This window comes from Elephantulus edwardii, unplaced genomic scaffold, assembly GCF_000299155.1.
Source record: "Elephantulus edwardii isolate Elephantulus edwardi_28Jun2011 unplaced genomic scaffold, EleEdw1.0 scaffold00102, whole genome shotgun sequence".
NCBI classification, from domain to species: domain Eukaryota; kingdom Metazoa; phylum Chordata; class Mammalia; order Macroscelidea; family Macroscelididae; genus Elephantulus; species Elephantulus edwardii.
Window position 1 is genome coordinate 11,575,775 of NW_006399852.1, and position 20,168 is coordinate 11,595,942.

The 20,168-nt window shown below is 41.2% G+C and overlaps 1 protein-coding gene across 2 annotated transcripts in view; it reads right to left on the bottom strand.

Moving 5' to 3' along the window:
* Positions 1–20,168, bottom strand: part of GPR126 (G protein-coupled receptor 126) — a 187,460-nt gene that overhangs the window by 24,459 nt on the left and 142,833 nt on the right. For both annotated transcript variants that reach the window (XM_006891668.1, XM_006891667.1), the window contains 4 exons: positions 15,846–15,973; positions 13,706–13,974; positions 12,474–12,570; positions 6,245–6,528 (listed from right to left, as the gene is read on the bottom strand). In XM_006891668.1, coding sequence (XP_006891730.1) covers positions 6,245–6,528; positions 12,474–12,570; positions 13,706–13,974; positions 15,846–15,973 — 778 coding nt within the window. The remainder of the gene's footprint in view (positions 1–6,244; positions 6,529–12,473; positions 12,571–13,705; positions 13,975–15,845; positions 15,974–20,168) is intronic.

Genomic DNA, 20,168 nt, shown 5'->3' on the forward strand with positions numbered 1-20,168 from the left:
GATCTGGGGATAGAGCATCTGAGTCAAGAAGTAGTAAGGGCAGATGTGAGCAAAGAAGTCACACACTGAAGGGAACTGACTTTTGACAAGATAGACTTAGATGACCTCTGAGCTTCTTATGAAGCCTGTTACCAGATGGCTGAACAACTAACTGTTCTGTTCTCACTCAGGCTCAGCCAGTTGACCACTGGGCTGGAGTTTACACGGGTTTTTGGATCTAAATGAAAACTTCTTGATCTTTCCATACCATCAAGGTGCCCTTTAGAAAATGACTTCTCTCCAGCACAACATGCCTTGCAGAGGATTCATAATGTTTCCTTGCAGTGTGCACGGTCTCAGCCAGCACGATGATGTCACCTCAGATGGTAAGGCTGAGAGGCGCTTCATCTCTTTATTGGTGCCAACACAGCTTGTGTCCTGGAGATGTGATGATGGCACAGTTTACCTTTAGTGAGGCTCAAAACCACCTCCCATGGCAGCGAAGGTTAGCTGACACTGAGCATATTTATCTCATAATCTTTTTTCTTCTCAGTGTAAATAAAATCATATTCTTAGCTTTTAGTTTTTGTAGTTACCAGTAGGAACAAAATCATACTCATAAGTGCATTTCTCTAAATGAATTTTGTTGAATGAGAGAAAAAGATCAAATTATTCCTTAGTTCTCTATGTGTATATTTACTGAGAGGTTTTGTTTGTTTGTTTTTTAATGGAAGCATTTCCTTCCTAAAACACTGACATAAAAAACTGAAAAGGTAGTAATTTGCTTCTCTATTCTGCTTAAATCTTACCCTTAAGCAACACGTTTTTCTGTTTGTATGATATATATTGTAAACGTTATATTGCCAGATTATAATTGGTCCTGGGAAGATCACTATTTAATTATTCCAAGTCACAACAGCCCCCCATGAGTTTCCAAGGCTGTAAATCTTTATGATTTACCAGACCTCTGAGAAACATTGAAGTTGTCAAAGATTTAATCTTATTTGGATCCACAATCAGTATCCTTGGTAACTGTAGTCAAGAAATGAGGAGACGTACTGTATTGGACAAGTCCACTGTCAGAGACCTGTCCAAAGTATGGAGGAGGAATGACGTCAGTTGCGCCTGAGATCTTGACAATGAATAAGGATGACAGAAGAACTGATGCCTTCAAGCTGTGGTGCTGGAGAAGAGTACTGGGTGTCTCATGGAGTGCCAAAAGAACAAACAGATATGTCTTGGGAAAAGTGCAGCCAGAATGCTCCTTGGAGGAAAATGTCATGAGGCTTTATCTTTCATATTTGAAGATACTGCTATGAGAGGCTATTCCTTACAAAGTACCATCATGCTTGGAAAGGTGAAGAAGCATCAGCAGAGAAGAGAAAGTCCCTTAACAAGATGGATTGATGCAGTGTTTGCAGCAGCAAAGGGCTCAAGTGTGTCGCAGATGCTAAGAACGGCACAGAAGAGGATGGAATTCAGATCTGTTGTTCATAGGATCGCTAAGAGCCGTATTCAACTAGATGGCATCTAACAACAACAGCAAATCTTATGTGAGAAGATTGCCTAACTTTCTCCGTCAGAGCAGCTGACCAGTTTGAGCTGCTGAGCTTTTGGTCAGCCCCACAACACAAATTCAAATTCACTGTCATCGAACCTATTTTGACTCACAATTTTTGGGTTTCCAAGGCTATAATTATTAATGAGAGGAGACTTCCTCTTATCTAAGCCTAGGTGGATAGAAATAAATAGGGAGCTCTGGTGGCCTAGTGGCAAGAAGCTGCTCTGCAATCTCAAAGGCACAGAGTTTGAGGCCACCAGCTGCTCTGTGGGAGAAAGGTGGACAATCCCCTCCCGTGTGATTAAAATACCCCTGAAAACCCACCAGAGGATCAGCTATGGGATGGTTCTGAATCCACAGTACACAACAATAGAAACAGATACATATTCTTTTCAAGGATCCTGGAAATTTTAAAAGAGATAAATTTGAAAGATATAAATAAATGATAAAATAAATCTATCAAAAGCATGTCCTCTGCTATATATGCCGTCTGGGTAGTGCAGGTGTGCGGCCCTCTGTTCCTCCTGCTCTTTTTACCAATCTCTCTTTATTGCCTGCACCTCTGTAACAATGCAGAGTGACTTGGGATCCACAGTGAAGAACCGGCTGGTATTTAGATGCTCCATTCACAGCTGAACGTGAAGTAGATTTAAAGTTGGCATCAATGAGCTTTTCAGAATATGGTTTGACATTCTAAACATCTGACCACTGCTGTGTCTAAGAATGGGAACTCCAGTAGTGTGGTTAGTAAGGTGGTGTGGTGCTAATCAAAAGGCTGCTTCTCCGGGGGATCAAATCCACCAGCAGCATTGCAGGTGAAGACGTGTGTGGTCTCCTCCTGTCCCAATGCACAGCCTTAGAATCCAGCTGCTATGACATCAAGCGTGGAAAAGTCGAGAGTCAGCCAGGGAGAGGGTGACTCTCCAATGAGATGAACTAACTGGCACAGTGACAGCAGCAGTGGGCTCAAGCAGTGGAGACTGTGAGACCGGCGGGGCTGGGTGGGGCTTTGCTGTTGTTGGAGCAGGGACAATGGCCTCTAGCAAGGACACCTACTAGCAGGCTGCTCTAATTCACTCCCCAGACTATGGACAGCTTTCTACTTTGAAGATGTCATCCTGACCTCACTCTAAATGCCTAAGACCTTCCAAAGACTTCCCATTGCTCTTTCAAAGATCTAAATATGGGCTCTTCATTGTGAAGTCTGACTCCTTCTTATACCAACTTCTGTTACTCTCCTGCTCATTCTCTGATCTTTCTCTGAATCCCTCTAAGCATATGTTATAATCACCAGTTAGAGTAAATTTTGCCTATGAAACATTTGTAACTTGAAATAATCTTCTCCCCACTCTTACTCACACCTTTCGGATCCCTCCAAACTCTCATCAAGTTCATTTCTAGTTGTCTTTCAAATTTTAGCTCTGACATCATGTCCTCTGGTACAGGCTCTCAATATCTCCATGTACAAGCACTTTTCATTTCATAGTTTATGTAATTAACATTGATCTCCCCTGCTGAAACACAGGGAGTTCTGGTGTCCTAGTGTAAGAAGCTGTGCTGCAATCCCAAAGTCATGCAGTTCGAATCCATCAGCTGCTCTGTGGGTGAAGGATGGGCAATCTCCTCTCGTGCAATTAACTACCTCTGAAAGCACGCAAGGGTCAACTGTGAGTGGCATACAACAACAACTGGAACATAGCTTCGTGAGGTCAATAGACTGCATCAACTTTTTGCTAGAATATAGAATGGAAAGAAAGAACAAAAGAAGAGAGAAAAGGCAGAGCAGAATCCAGATATCATCTATTTACCCAAGTATTACCTTAACTTATTTTGAATCCAGAGAATTCTTTCTCAAAAATATTTAAATTTTACAGGCTTCTTTTAATAAAGCACACACTTGTTATACTAATAAAGCTGCTTTTACAAAGTTCTGAAAACTAACCAGCAAAAACCATTAAGTAACTTTCCATAGTATCCTGAATTTTTATTTTTTTTTAATTTTTTTTTTGTCTGTGTAAATCTAGCCAGGAAGCAATTGTCAGGAGGCTCATCAGCAATGTATCACTGTGTTTCAAATTTAAATTTCCTTTTTTGGGGGGGATATCACTGATGAGCAAGAATCTGGTCTGGATTTATATCATTTAAAGTCAGTATTTAAATGCGGTGATTTATGCCGAACACTGACTTGATGACGGTTTACAACATTTTTCCCTCCTGAAGGAGACCCATGCTGGGAAAAAGAAAACACCCCAATTCTCATGAATGGAAACAGAGCTGAACCAACAACTGTGGCTGCCGAAGACTGCAGGAACTGCCAGGAAACTCTCCAAACAAAATCAGCCTGGGGTTGGCTGACCAATCCTCCTTTCATGTACAATACTGACATACAAAACCTTGGAATTTCTAGTTATCAGGGAATATTTGTGTCAATATTTATTTAGGCCTTTTTATCTGTGTATAAGAGATGATATTAAATAGAGGAATAATCACTTTATAAATGTAGCTCTCCACTGAGATGTATTCATATATTACATACATGTAGACTTTCTGCCTTTTTTTTTTTTACTTTCTGCCTTTTGAAGTACGGTTGATGGCGGCACCACCAAGTTGAAACCTACCCAAACCTGACCCTCCAGCAGGGTTTTAGTAGCAGGAAACTGCACAGGAGGAGACTGCCTGCCCGTCCTTCTCACACTTTGGAAGTATACATGAGGTCAGTTATCCTATTTATTAAAGCTAATGACCACACATTTTATTTCTCCGTTTTTTTCAGAGACTGAATGTGAATAAAGTTACCTGAACTAATGGTGCAGAAAATGGTTAATACAGCTATTAGCCAAACGGCTGGCAGTTCAAACCCTGCAAGTGTTTCCTCAGGAAAAATAATCTAGAGATTTGCTCTGGAAAGACTGCAACTGTAAAAATTTGCTCTGGAAAGACTTCACTGTGCTTCAGAACATCAAGGATTTTTCTCAACAACCAAGGGTGTAGTCAATATTTTAAAGAATACAATTCATTATTTTTTTTAAATTGTATATATATAGTTTTAAGCTTAAACAATACACACACATTCTAGAATATCAGAAATTCAGGACTGTGAATATGGTGCAGCCCTAGGCAGGACCCTGTCCTATCAGAAGGTCACTCTGAGTTGAAGCCAATCCAATGGCAGCAAACAAGAACATGTCTGTGGAATCAGAAGCCTGGCAGTCATAGCAGTCAAGAAGCCTTTGCATTTTTTTTCAGATAATAGGACTTTGGCAAATCTGTGTTGAACTGTTAAACTAACTGTCATGGTGGTGTCATGGTGGTGTTGGAGGTGGTGTGCCATCAAGTCAGAACCAACCAATAGCTGACCCTCCAACAGGTTTGCAAAAGCAGTTTAATTACACAGGAAGAGATTGCTCATCCATTTATCAGTGCAAATTGCCTTTTTTTTCTCCCTCAGAGCAGCTAGTGGGTTCAAACAGCTGACCTTCCATTTACCAGCTGAATATATTAACAACTACACCACCACAGCTCCTCACTAGCACACACAGGAAGCATAACACACTACTTTTTCGTTTTCTCTTAAAGATCATTTGTTGCTAGTTTGTTTTTTAAAGAGCCTTAAGATCAGCTATTGGTTACATCTACAAAATGTAAAGTGTTATTGCAACTTTACAGTATACTTCAAAGTGGTGAGGTATTAACCAGCAGAGCTCCTGTTTTATCTCTTCGTCTCAATCATTACTCATCCGTCACCTTTTAACATGAACACATCAATGAGTAGTAGCATAGTAGGCAAGGAGACCAAGGAGAGATGCTGGGCCTGCAGCACTGGAAGAGCCCCGCGGGGCGTGGTGCATGGCTAGGAGGAGATGGGAAAAGTGGGTCAGCAGAGGAGAGGGCTGGCTGCCTTTCTGACTAAAGGAAGTGGCTGTAGGTATTTATCTAAACTATAAAAAGTCAAGTTAATCCAAACGAATTATTTCTGTCATTGAACAATGCCTAACAATTCCTCTGGTAAAGGATGACAGGGTTGGAAGCAGGAGGGGCATCCACTTCCTAAATAACATGCCTCCGGAAACTCTAAGAACTTTGATAAATGTCGATAGTTGTAGAGGGGCTTCAGGCCCTTTGTTCAAAGGGTCACGGTCAGTCACACGCAACTCAAAGGCAATCAACAACAACAAAGGATGATAAACCTACCTAGAGACAGGCTCCATTAACAGTACCCACATCCAGCAAAGCTGTGAAGGTAATAGTTTTTTGTGCATTCCTCTAATCTTCCCATAGGACTTTCAACTACGCAAGTTACTGATTTCTGTTCATTCATAAAGTAATACATATTTCTTGAATATCCACTATCTGCTCAAAATTTGCTAGGTACTTGGAATAAATCATTGGCAAGTGGACTAACAAATCCTGACACTCTGCTTCATTTATCCAACAATATTCTGTCCAACCATCCATCCATCCCCATTGGTCCACCCATCCATGTCCATCAATGCAACCATCTCCATCAGTCCAGCCATCTCCATCAATCCAACCAACCCCATTGATCCATCCATCCCCATCAATTGATAGTTTCAAAGCATAATTTCATATGCTCAGTACCTAGGAGAAAGGAGGCAGAAACTCAGCTTGGTATCTGTCCAAAAGTGAAGTTGTTTGTAAGCCCAATAAAAATAGCATAACATCCTTGGACACCATTTCTCTTACCTTGTAATGAATTGAAGATGGCGAAGAGGTATGTGAAAGGGAGGTTGAGGGGTCCCCAGGCAAAGAAGGCAAACCCCCACGTCATGCCCAACAGAAACGTCAGGCTGACGACACTGCGGAGGTTCCTCAGCACCTCTTCTTTGAGAGTCCGATTGCTTCTCTTGCCATTCCTCCCACAGATCTGCACCATGACCACAATGAACATGGCAACGTTCAGGAAAAACATGACTCCAAAGTACCCAGCACAGGTCACGTAAAATATGACTGGGTCCTGAATCCAACAGCTGAAAACAGAAGCAGCAGCAAGAGAGAAAAAGAGATTTATTACCATGCTGTTTATCCAGGACTTTTCCTGGCTTGGATTCTACTACCGCCGATTCCGTAACAAGGGCCTGCTCAAATGCCTTTCAAAGTTATTTTGCTTATTTGGGTCTTATCTGCTTCTCCAATCATTTAAGGTTTTGTTTTTTACCTTGTTGATGATTTTCATCTTAATAACTCGTCATTGAAGTCAACAGGGGAAAGAAAAACCAGGTGACTTTTCAATTACATGTTGGCATAACTGTTCATTGGATCATTCAAAATGATATCCATCCCTCTTCCCTTTGGTGTGTCTGTATTCTACAAAATGAGAAAGTCACGTATTTGTTTTCACAGCCTATTTTGAATTTACAAGTGACCATGTGATATTATTCTGGAGAATGTGATTGAAACAGCCTGTCAAGGGATTTTGAGGAGCTCCTGGTTGAAGGAGATTGGAAAGGCCATTCTTTTCTCTCCTGGTGGGAACAAGGAGCCTGGTGGCTCAATGGTTTCAGTGCCTGGCTGTTAACTGAAAATTATTTTTAAAAATCAGATTACTGTTCACTTTGGCAGCACATATACCATACATGAAAATTGGAAAGATACAGAGAAGATTAGGATGACCCCTGCACAAGGATGACACTCAAATTCGTGAAGCATTCCAAGTTAAAAAAAAAACAAAAAAAAACCAACACACAAAACCAACCACCACAAAACAAATTAAACTGTTCTTTATATTACCACTGTAAATGACCATCATTTTGAAGTATGACTTCTACAAAGGAAAAAGCTGTGCCTTACACCTCTGTGGATCCTAGAACCTAACCTATTTCCTTGCATATAGTGAATGTCGAATAAATGAGTTATTCAGCAATAATGGAATAGTGCTGTAATGTCCTGTATTAGTTGATGAATGCAACTTTCAAATCCTTTATTTAGAGTGTATTTACAGACTGCTACTTTTAAAATATCTTATTCTGAAGATCACCAAAATGACAATGTTTGTTCCTATGAAAGTGCTTGTTCCTGAATCGCTCTTTATACAGGAAGGTCTCCTAGAATTGACACACAGGAGTATGATTTGCCCTAGGTCTTGGGTTGTTTTTTTTTTCTGTTTTGTTTTAAATCGCGGTTAGAAGGAAAGTTTACAGATCAAGTTTATTTTCACTCCAAACGTTTACACAATTTGTTTGGGACACTGCCTACAATCCCCACAACCCAGCAGCACTCCTCTTCTTCATCCTTTCTGTTTTTCTTCATCCTTTTGTGCCTTCTGCGCTTGCTTTTAACCAAATGCGACTCTTTCTCCTGCTAGCGCATTGGTGGCACCCTCTCTGGCAGCTCGAGTCCACCAGAGGCCATCTCCTCGCACGCTTTGTGTTTTCTTTAAAATTTCTACTAGTTTATTTACAAAATTTGAATATACTGTTTTCAAGAACAAATTCTTTCCATTTCCCTCACCCCCCCCAACAAACTGTACAACCTCATTAGTAATCCCCCCTCCCCCTGCACATTCTCATCCCTCTGCTTCCAACCTCTCCCACCCGTCTCGGATCCTTATACTCAGTCTACAATGGTTTTATACAGTATCTATTCTTGTGGGACTGAGTTAGTTCACTCACCATAATGCTAATAATAATTACCATAAATTATTAAAAATAATTATTATAAATTATTAAAAATCTTGTTAAGTTATATAAATAATAATTTGCAAAATCATTGCTCCAGTGTGCTGCATAGTATTCCATTGTGTGAATGTACCATAATTTCTCAATACGTGAGATTGTGGTCGGGCATCTGGGCTGTTTCCATGTTCTTGTGATGATGAATGCTGAAGCTATGAATACTGATGTACAAATCTCCATTTATGCCTCAGTTCTCATTTTCTCAGGGCATATTCCAAGTTACAGCCCCTCAAAACCCAGGAGAACATCAACTTTGAGTCAGATCTGACTCAATGGCCATGAGTGGTGGAGCTGAGTTTTGTTTCATGTGGTTGGTTTTGTGATGTTTTTAAGTTTCTAGAAATATAAGTAAAAGCTTTAGTGGTCTTGTGATAAGAACCTGTGCTGCAATCCCAGAGGCTCACGGTTCAAATCCACCAGCTGCTCTTTTGGAGGCTATGCAATCTCCACCAGTGAGATTTGTTGTTGTTGTTGTTGACTGCCTTTGAGTTGAGCATAACTCATAGTAACCTTCTGAACAACAGGCCCGAAGCCTTTTTATAACTATTGACATTTATCAGAGTTCATAGAGTTTCTGGAGGCATGTTGTTTAGGAAGCGGATGCCACTCCTGCTTTCAAACCTGTCTTAAACTGGGAGCTCCACCAAACACTGTCCACCATGGGTAATCGTTATGGCATTTGACACCCCAATGGCACAAGGTTCAGCATCAAAGCAACCCCAAGTTACCTCAGTACACAACATTGACAGAAGAGTGCTGTACCACTTAGAAGAATGTTCCTCCAAAATATAATCACAACCAACTTTAAATACAAAGGCCCTCCCTGAAGTCTTGTTGACTTGAAACAAGAGGCTTAAATAAAAACAACCAATATAGTGATTGTTGTTATATGTCATTGAGTCGCCTGCGATGTATAGTGACCCTATGTACAGCAGCTCTGAACCATGCCCTGTCCTGAGCCAGACTCACTAATTCTGACACACCAACCCCCATTGCCCCAGATACTATACAGATCCATCTCCTCCAGATATTTATTCTCTCTAAAAAGCCACTGGAAGGTAAAGGAAGAGTCAGTCCTAACTCCATGGCAATGAACAAAAACAACAATCTGGGAATACAAAAGAAAGAAAGCAAGCCTATGAGAGGGAATGAGAGCAGAATGAATATGAAAGACTTATCAATTCAATAAATGTACATAAAAATACGGCACCATAGGTCCCATCTCCATAATAAGCTCTTCATTCATTCAGTGATTGCGTCAATCAACAAAAATGCATTGAACACTGTTGTGTCGTGGTTTTACTGCTCAAAATGGCCTTCCCAGGCTATTACTTTTGACTTTTATCACATGGCTGGATGTTGTTATGCACTGTTGAATTAGACCGACTCAAAGATAACCACTCAGTAGGTTTTTAGAGGCTAGGATCTGCAACAGAGGAGACTGCTCATCTTTCTCCTGTGGTGCAGATGGAGGCTTTGAACTGCATACCTTCAGTTTGGCAGAACAATTCTTTATCATTAAGCCACCAGGGCTCCCTCATGACTGAGCTGTTGTTATGTGTCATCAAGTTAACTACAACCCATAGTGACCCTACGAACAATGACTCTGGACCTTGCCCTGTCCTGAGCCAAGGTCACCATCGCTGACACACCTGACTCCACGGCCACAATTACTGTGTCAATCCATCTCATTCAGGGTTTTCCTCTTCTACTCTGATCTTTTTGCAAATCGGTTGTAAAGTCTCTCCATGATGGTTTTGCCATTTCATTGGGTTTAAATTGAGTAGATTTGGCAACAGTAAAGAGGAATCTCACTCCCGGTAACAAAGGGGACACAGAGCATGAAGCACATGTCCTCTGGGGACAGAGAGCCCTGCTCCAGCCAAACAGAATCTAAATGAGAGAAGCCACTGTCGCAATGGGGAACTTGAGATTTACCTGAGGCAGAACTGACCTATGACTGTCAGTCTCATGTCAGGGGCCTCTGAACACGCTTAGTGGAAGAGTTGGGGAGTCAGGAAGACACCCAAACTGGAAAGATTAAGAGAATTTTGTACACTGACCTAAAGCCTTGAGACTGAAGGGTGAAAGACCTGTGAGCATGCTTGAGAAGTTGTCCTGACTGAAGAACTGCATCTTGTCTCAAGTCTGAATTGCAGTCTTTTAACTTCCTTAAAAACCCCACAATCTTGAGTATGGATCTGTGAGTTCTGTGTGGCCATTGCAATAGATTGGTGGACCCAGCTGTACATCAGAGGGAGTCTTGGGAGCAATGGTTGGTGTTAGAATTTGTGGGGGAAGGTGCAGGAGTATGGGAACATGTCTAGCCTCATGGTAATTGTGCTGTGAATATGATTGATGGAGGCAATTACCCCTTGAGGAGTTACCAGAGGTCAGACTCAACTATCCTCCTGCTTCCTACATTCCTTTTACAAGTGGCTTGTAAGTAGCTTCACTGCTGATGCAAAGGCAGGTAGTTCAAATCTATGAACTGCTTCTGCAGGAGAAAGATGGGCAGTTACCTCCCATGTAATTAGCTGCCTCTGAAAATCTGCTAAAGGGTCTGCTATGAGTTGGTTCTAACTCCACAGAACACAACAACAACTGTTTTTTAAGTGCCTGGAGGCATGGAGAGTAAAACTTTGTCTCACATACTTTGGACATATTGTTAAGTGGCCTGTCCTTGGAAAATTACCACAGATTGGGAAAGTCGAGGATCATCGAGAGCAGGGAGGACTCAACAAGATGAATTGAGAGAGTGACTGTGACAAAGGGCTCAAGTGTCTTAGAGACGAAGAGAACGGCACAGGACAGGCCGGGGTACAGATCCGCAGTTCAGAGTGTTTCTAGGGGTGTGGTCAACTCTACATCACCTACCACCACCTCCAACAGTAAGCACTAAATAAATATGAGTGCCAGATATGAATCTACAACTTTTACCTCACCAGCATCATAGTGTGATGAGACATTTATGAAGCAAAATGGGTGACCCCGCAAGACATTAGGCTGCGTGAAATATCTCAGTCACAAAAGGACACATACTGCATAGTGCCACATTGTGAAACGGGACTGACATAGGAACTGGGGGGAGACTGAGAAAGATGGGATAAGTTATGTATACTGCTTTGAAACAGATGAGTGAGAGAACTGTTTAAAAGGGATATGTGATTAGGTATTATTGTCATGACAGGCGTCCAGAATAAAGGCTGCACAGTGGAGTGGACTTAAGGGGGAGGGATTATAAAAAATGAAAGAATTTTTCTTTTACTTTTCAAAGACAAGAACAAACTGGAGGGAAGGGTGGACAGGGAGAAAAGTGCAACAATGAATGAATGGAAATCCAAAATCTCTGTAAATTTTCATTAAAATACTGAATAATAATTGTGTTGTTATTATTGTTGATATGTGCCATCGAGTCACTTGCGACTCATAGCGACCCTGTGTACAAGAGTTCTATACGCGCTTCTGTCCTGTGCCAACCTAGTCATCTCAAACGCACTTATTCCCACCTCTCCAGTCACAGAATCGATCCATCTCATCGAAGGTCTTCCTCTCCTGTGCCGTCCCTCCACTCTGCCAAACATGATGTCCCTTTCCAAGGACCAATCCCTCCTTGCAACATGCCCAAAGTATGTCAGACAAGGCTTCAGAATCCTTGACTCCAGGGAACATTCTGGTTTTACCCTCCCCAGGACAAACTTGTTTGTTCTTCTAGCAGTCCATGGTATATTCAACACTCTTAATATAATAATTTTAATATGAATAATAATTAAAAAATAAAAAAATTAATTTTTTAAAAAGATATTTATGAAGCAGTCAGCAGCTCACTGATTTCCACATTCTCTAAGTCTCTACAGAGCATTCACCCTGGCATGAAATAGCTCACTGCTGGAAACTGCTACTGCGCTCTCTTGAAGATGTGTGTGGGTTTGAGGAGGTAAAAATATTATGGAAAAATCCTTAAATAGAATGGGTCTTCTGAGGCTGGGAGATAAATTGAGACTTCTGCATTTGCCCAGATGGCACAGTACAATGTTAATATGGAAAAGCAGCTCAGGCATTTCAGGGCATTCGTCTGAATTAATCCATGGTGCAGTGGAGACCTTGGAAAAGTCATGCAAACTAGCTTCAACTTTTGAAAAGGAGCCCTTCACTGGTGGCATGGAAACCGAGACCAACTGTCAGGAACCACAGGACATGTACCCATCATGAACCCCTCCTTATGAGCTTCTGTTACTTACAATTCATCACCTTGTTCTTTTCCATAACTTTCTTTGCCGTAGACTTCATTCTGCTTTCTGCTTGCAAGAATGATTGACACCACTAAAGCAGGTAAACCTGTGGGGAAGAGACTGTGATGTAGACAGCTCTGCAGAAACAAAGAGCAGCCTTCAAAGACTGGTAACGAAAGAAGGGACAAATGACCAAAAACACTCCCTAACGCAAAGTTATATGTTCCTTAGACCTGGCCAACTTTGTTAAAACAAAACCCCTTTCCTTTATGTACAATTTGAAACTCCAACCGGCTAAAATTTAAAACAAGACTCAAAGTACTTATGTAACAGACACTTAGTTCTTCTGTTTGCTTACTTACTGGTGCCTCCAGAGAACCTATGATCTGATTTAAACAAAATTCTGCCCTACAGAATGTTTGTTCATTCAATGAGGCCCTGCTTAAGCTTTGGCAGCTAAAGAAAGCAAAATATGATAGCCTCTTTGCCTTTTTCTATACAATGGAAAAAATGTAAAAAAAAAAAGTGGGTGGAAAACAGTGGAATACAAACTCTTTTTGGCTTTATCACTTCTCTCAAGGAAATATATAAAGAGTTTTCATGTATTTATCAAGGGGTAGAAGTGCTACCACCCCAATTCTTTGGGGAGGGGAAATAAATGTGGATTTCTATCATCCTATGAGCAACTTGGTAATGCCCACCTGCTAGCTACATGAACTCCCCTAGAGCCATCTGGAAAAGACATTTATGAGAAAGTTCCAGAATTTCTGGCTCAGTGTGAAACACAGCCCCACTTGTCTAGTTGAGGACTCAGGTTATGAAGTTGAGTTCCGCCAGCACTCTGGCTGCCCGTGCACACATAATGTTCTCTTTCTGATTTCCAAGATACAGGTTTGAGTCAAAGGGTGAGGCAGACTCAGAGCAGGCCTTTATTTCTTGAAGCAGAGCGGAAATGCAGCCGTCAGCCAGCTCCTTCTTTGGACGAGGGAGGGCTGGCTCTGGCACAGGAAACCAGCCTGTGGTGACTCAGGGAAAGGCTTTCCCTGTTCCTCCTTAGTTTAGTGGGCACCACTGAACAGTATTGGAAAAAAAATAAAGTTCCAAGCATGTATCTCCCTTTGGGTATGTCCACATCATTGGAAATTTTACATTTTTCCTAGCTATTTTCAAAATGATGACATTTTCCTCTGAAAATCTGGCAATATGCAAAATGGGGGAAATATAATTTATAGGCGGCCTACCCCAGCCAATGATGCAGAATTTCAGTATGTAGCGGCGGATGTAAGTGTTAAAAACTTTCACCAGAGCAATGTACATGTGGATTGCTTCCAGCCCCATCCAGGTGAATGTCGCCAGAAGGAAAAAATGCAGCAAGGCCGCCACGGCTGTGCAAAGTCCGTCCACATTGAAGGAGGTGATCCAGCCATCCAAGAGGAAGAGGAGGTTCAGGAACAGCAGCGCTGTGCTCAAGTTCATCAGGATCTTGGAGGGATAATCCCTCCGTAGTTTTCTTAAAAGAAGGGGGGAAACATGAGTATTAATATTATAACCATGCCACTCTTCTCTCTGTTTGTTGTTCTGTGTAGGTTTGTGTGTTGCTCTGATGTTGGAGGCTGTGCCGTTGATATTTTAAATACCAGCATGGTGGTCAGCATGGTGGGCAGGTTTCTGCAGAGCTTTCACACAAAGACTAGGAAGCAGGACTGGCTGTTTCCATCCAAAGACAAGACTGGTCAATGAAAGCCTATGATGACAACAGAACACACCTGCTTTGCCCATGTCATCAGAAGGGGACACACGCTAAGGGAGGGCAGCACCTCTGGGGAAGTCAAGGGCCAGTGAGATGGACTCACACTGCAGTCACACCGGGAGCCTCCCATGTGCTGGCCATTAAGAGGCTGACACAGGACCTGTGTCCTTCTGCTGCACTGAAGGTTGCCACAAGTCAGAATCAGCTTGACAGCAGCTGACAGTAACATCAGAAATAAATCCTTAAGGCACAGGAAGTGAATTCACATTCTGCGCAACTCTGACAAAAACTGAGTAAGCATGATCTTTTCTTTTTTTTTTTGCAAGTTCACTAACTTTTATATTGTGCCATTAGGAGAAGGGCCAAAGCAATTTATGAGTATTTGGCAAGTTATAAAGATTTTTTTTAAAAAAAAATTAATTTTATTTCAAAATTACTTCTAGTTGCTCATAAATTACCAATTGGAGCTAGCAGATTGATGTTTTTATTCCAGGAAAAATCCAAGAGTTATAAAAAGAGTATTTTTGTGCAAGACATTTTCTAAAGGGCTTTGAAATTTCCTTCTTCATATCTGATTACAGTACTTCTATTTATAATGGCATTTTAGACCTGTTAGACATTGATATTTGACATTTAATGAAGTTAAAATTTAATCTTAATATTTAATAGGAATTACATACAATTATTTTTACATTATGAAATATTATAATATTTACTCCATAAATTTGATAAAATTAGTCCTGAAACAGGGAAAAGAGGTATCTTTACTGCTTAAAAATAGGGAAATTTCAATAGAAAATGTCTTGAACAAAAAAGTTCTTTTTATATCTCTAGGATTTAGAAAAAGCATTGCACAATTAGCACCCTTGGTATGAGCATTCAGGAAATAAGGAGACACTGCACTGGGAAAATCTGAAGTTAGGGACCTTTCCAAATTACTGAGGAATAGGGATGTCAGTCTGAGGACTAAGGTGTGTGTGATCCAGGCCATGGTCTTCCCGATTACTAGTTAGGCATCCGAAACCTGGACAATGAATAAGGATGACAGAAAAAGAACTGATGCTTTTGAGCTGTGGTGCTGGAGAAGAGCACTGTACATCCCACAGACGGCCAAGAGAATGAATAGATATGTCTTGGAGAGGTGCAGACAGAATGATCTTTGGAGGCAAGAATGCGCATGCGGCTTTGCCTCACATACTTTTGACATATTGTTAGGAGGTGCTATTCCCTGGAGAAGGACATGATGCTGGGAAGGGTGGAGGGTCGGCGAGAGAGAGGAAGACCCTCAACCAGGTGGATTGACACAGCGACTGCTGCAATGGGCTCTTGTGTGTCAGGAAGTGCGAGGATGGAGCAGGACAGGACTGGCTTCAGATCTTTTGTTCACTGGGTCACTGTGAGTTGTACTCGACTCGATGGCACCTCACAACAACAACAACAATCAGATATGAGCACTCCACTGCTGAGAATTTCATATTGCATTACACAGCTTAAGAGCAACCTGAATATCAAAAGCAAACTGCCTTAAATGATTTGTAAAGTGATGAAGTACTTTTAAAAATAGATGGAATTTTTTTCCTTCACAGTTTGGAAGAGTTAACATGAGACTTAGCAGATATAAAAACACTTACTCAAAAGCAACATATGTGAGGAGAGTTGCTGCTGAGAAAACGGCAGATATTCCACATCCAATGTAGCTTATGAAGGTGAGGACTTTGGTGTTCCTTGCATCTATCTGGGAGGCAGTTCCTTGAAGGTCCTATACAAAGACGAGATGTAGCTGTAAGTATCTTAGAATGAGCATAGGGTTTGGTTTTACCAGAACATTTATTGCTAATCACAGAATAGGTCAATATTTGGGATAAAAACCAACAGTGTAAATCAGTACTGAAATTTGCAATTATCATACTCTTGTGAGTCACCAGAGGAAAAGCAAATGTTGCCTTTGTAGCATAAAGAGTTGCGATTAAACAAAGGCAAGGAAACCTTATTACCAAAGCTCTTTCCACAATAGTATAATCACCCAGTACTGCAACCAAGACTTAGTTGCTATGTATTGTCAAGTCAGAACCGAATTATCGCTGACCCTCCAGAGGGTTTTCAGCGGTAGTTAATCACCCGAGAGGACTGCTCCTATTTCTCCCACAGAGCAGCTGGTGGATTTGAACTGTGAGCCTTTGGGTTGGCAGAAAAGCTCCTTAAGTGGTCCACCAGAACTCCCATAACTAAGACTAAAGCGTATTAAATCATCTTGTCTTGAGGATTACATCCTCAAGTCCTTTGTTAACACTTGCAGTGTTGGGAGCAAGAGTTTAAGTGGAAGACATGGGGACCCAAAGATCCTTGGATTTCTTGCCTTTAGGGAGAAACTCAACTGGTAGAGAGTCAATGGTCCTGGGCTGTCTAGCACTGGAGGTGGTAGAGAGGTTCTTCCTTATGGCAATTTCAAAGTTAATAGGTCTGTATGGGATGAGGTGATCTACTTTTTTATTTTTACTCAAATAGGAATACACAATGTATTTTGGAGTCATAGTTGATTTGTTGTTTTTCATCACTATTGGCCTTCCTTCTTTGGAGAAGGACATCATGCTTGGAAGGAGGGAGAGACAGCACAGGAGAGGGAGACCCAGGATAAGATGGCTTGATACAGTAATTGGGGCAATGTGGTTTGATGTGTTGTCAGGACAGGGGAGGGTTCAGAGCTGCTGTACATAGGGTTGCTATGGGTTGCAGGTGACTCGATGGTACATAACAACAACAATAGGCCTTCCAGGGAACTTCAAAGACCTTGTCCATAGGGAATTACACTGCTAACCAACATGTGAACTTCTCTGATTGTTCCAATCTGTCAGTGGCTCCATGGTGAAAGACAGACAACATCCTCATGTGTGATGTATAACCTCAAAAAGCAGCTACATGGTCAGCAAAGAGTCGGTTCTGATATGATGCCAAAGCATTTGAGTGGCGGTCAGTTTTTGTTTGTTTGAAGTAGGCCTGAGAGAGTACAATTTCAAGAGTTAGTGATTTTCAGGGAGTAAAAAGAAGATAACAACAACAACAACAAAAAGAAGACAGACACTATTTAGTACTTTTAATATGAAAAATTGATTTCTCTATACTGACAAAGGCTTGCAAAGTTGGAGGATGTTAGCAAAATCACTTTTTTACTTGTTTCCTACTAAATTGTTTACAGGTATGGTTAATACTTTGGCCTAAGGGGTGTGTTTCTGCAAAACAAGCGCAGCTGTACCCACGTAAAAAAGAGCAGAGTCTCCATGTTCACTTGGGTCCCAAGGGAACGTCATTGTAATTCAGGCTTGCTAAGAGCAATTGCTGAAAAGCAATGGTGTCTCTCTGGAGACTAAGGTGCGTCTGATACAGGCCATGGTCTTCACAATCACTTGTTATGCATCAGAGAGTTGGACAATGACCAGGGAGGATAGAAGGAGAATTGATGCCTTTGAGCTGTGGTACTGGAGAAGAGTATTGAGAATACCATGGACTGCTAGGAAAACAGATTCATCCTGGAAAGGGTTAAACCAGGCGGCCCCTTGGAGGCAAGGATTCTGAGGCTCCATCTAATATACTTTGGACATGTTGTAAGGAGGGACCAGTCCTTGGAGAGGGACATCATGCTTGGGAGGGTGGAGGGAAGCGCAGGAGAGGAAGGCCCTCTATGAGGTAGATTGATTCAGTGACTGGAATAATCAGGATGGGAGTGTCAGAGACAGTGCAATTGGCACATGACAGAGCAGAGTTTAGGGCTGTTGTACATAGGGTCACTGTGAGTCACAAGCGACTTGACGGCACATAACAACAACAACAATAACATGAACAAATCATTGGGGAGAATTACCTCTCAACTAGGCAGAAATTTGAAAAGAAACTTATTGGAGTAGAAGTGTACTCCAAAAGGTACATATGGTTCAAAAATTCTGGTCTTAATTAAAGAAAAAAATTACTACACTCTATAGTGTTTTCTCATTATACATATATTTCTTCTTTGTTGTTGTGAGGTATCATTGAGTACAACTCAAAGCAGCCCTATGAACAAAAGATCTGAATCTAGTCCTGTCCTGCGTCGTCCTCACATTTCCTGACACACAAGAGCCCATTATGGCAGTCATCAGGTCAATCCACCTGGTCTAGGGCCTCCCTGTCCTTTGCCAACCCTCCAGTCTCCCCAGCATCAGGTCCTTCTCCAAGAAATAGCCCCTTCTAGCAACATGTCCAAAGTGTGTGAGGCGAAGCCTTATCATTCTTGCCTCCAAAGAGCACTCCGGCTGCACCCACTCCAAGAAATGTCTGTTTGTTCTTTTGGCCATCCTTAAGATGTACAGTGCCCTTCTCCAACACCACAACTCAAAGGCTCAATTCTTCTGCCATCCCTACTCACTGTCTAGCTCTCAGATGCATAACAAGTGATTAGAAAGACTATGGCCTGAATCAGATGCATCTTAAGTCCTCAAACTGACATCGTTACTTCTAAATAATTTAGAGAGGTCTCTAACTGCAGATTTTCCCAGTGCAGTGTGTCTCCTTGTTTCCTGACTGTTGGTACCAAAAGTGTTAACTGTGGATCCAAGCAAGACAAAGTTTTTGACAACTTTAATCTCTATCTATTAAGATGTTGTCTATAGATCCACTTGTAAAATTTTTTTTCTTGATATCCATACTGAAGCCTATATTCCTTGATCTTGAACTGCTTTGAAACAATTGGATTCTTATTTTCTTTAATTTGCATCAAAATGGGAAAAAACCCAGTAGCTTTTAATAATTGTGTATAGAAGTTGAAAAGAATAAATAAGACTTAGTTCTGACTTTAGCTGACACAGTAAGAAACAAACACTATGTCTTTACCTCTTTTTGTCTTTGTCTGTACATCTATGTATACATACAAATAAATACCATACATACACATTGTCATACACCATCAGGTCAGAACTAACTCACAGCTGACCCTCCAGTAAGTTTTCAGAGACAGTAAATCACATGGGAGAAACTTGATCATCTTGTGAAACATCTGGTGAACTGAGACCATTTGCTTTTGTGTTGGCAGTTAAATTCCTTGCCCCCAAGTCACCAGAGCTTCATAATAAACACACACACAAAGAGTGAAATATCTTCATAAAATAATGCATGCAGATTATATCAAAACAGCACACACAGTGATTGAGTTTAGCAGATTCAGAGGATTAGTGTCAGAGGAAATGTCTTTTATCCTCCACCAAGGATCTTACAAAATACTGTAGTATGCAGCCTCCCAAGGCAGATGGAATGGAGTTCAAGTGACCACCTGCCTGACAAAAGGTACCGTACAGCATTCTCAGGACTCCAGGCTTTAATTAGGTCAAAGACATGGGATCACAGTCTAGAAGGATCATCAAGTGACTCACCAATTCCTTTTGAAAAAACTACAGCCCTAGTGGTCTCCTAGTGGTGGTTCAAATCCACCAATTACTCTGCAAGAGAAAGATGGGCAGTCTCCTGCCATGGGCTTTACAGTCTCTAAAAATCCACTAGAGGGTCAGCTGTGGGCGAGTTCCAACTGGAGGGCACATCACAACAACCTGTTATTGGAAGGCTGTTGTTACATCAGTTTAAACTACAAACCAAAGAAAACAAACTACTCTCATTTTGCTTTATATTATCAAAGGATGAAGAGTGTGAGAATATTAATAACCTAGCAAACATGAAATAGACAGTGGTTTAAAATTAAAAAATCAATTTTATGACACAAAATATAGAAGATATTAAGTTCTCCCTCCATCTGTCTATTAAACAAAGAAAGTATAAGTATGGGTGCATATTTGTTAATTTTTCAAATGGTCACTCAACTGTGAGACAAAGAATTTATAAATCAAGAAAGTCTCTTAAAAAATGTCAGTGGTCTGGGAAAGCTGAAAGGATATGGGCACATCGCCAGGAAGGATAAATTCTACGAAGTTTTTCTT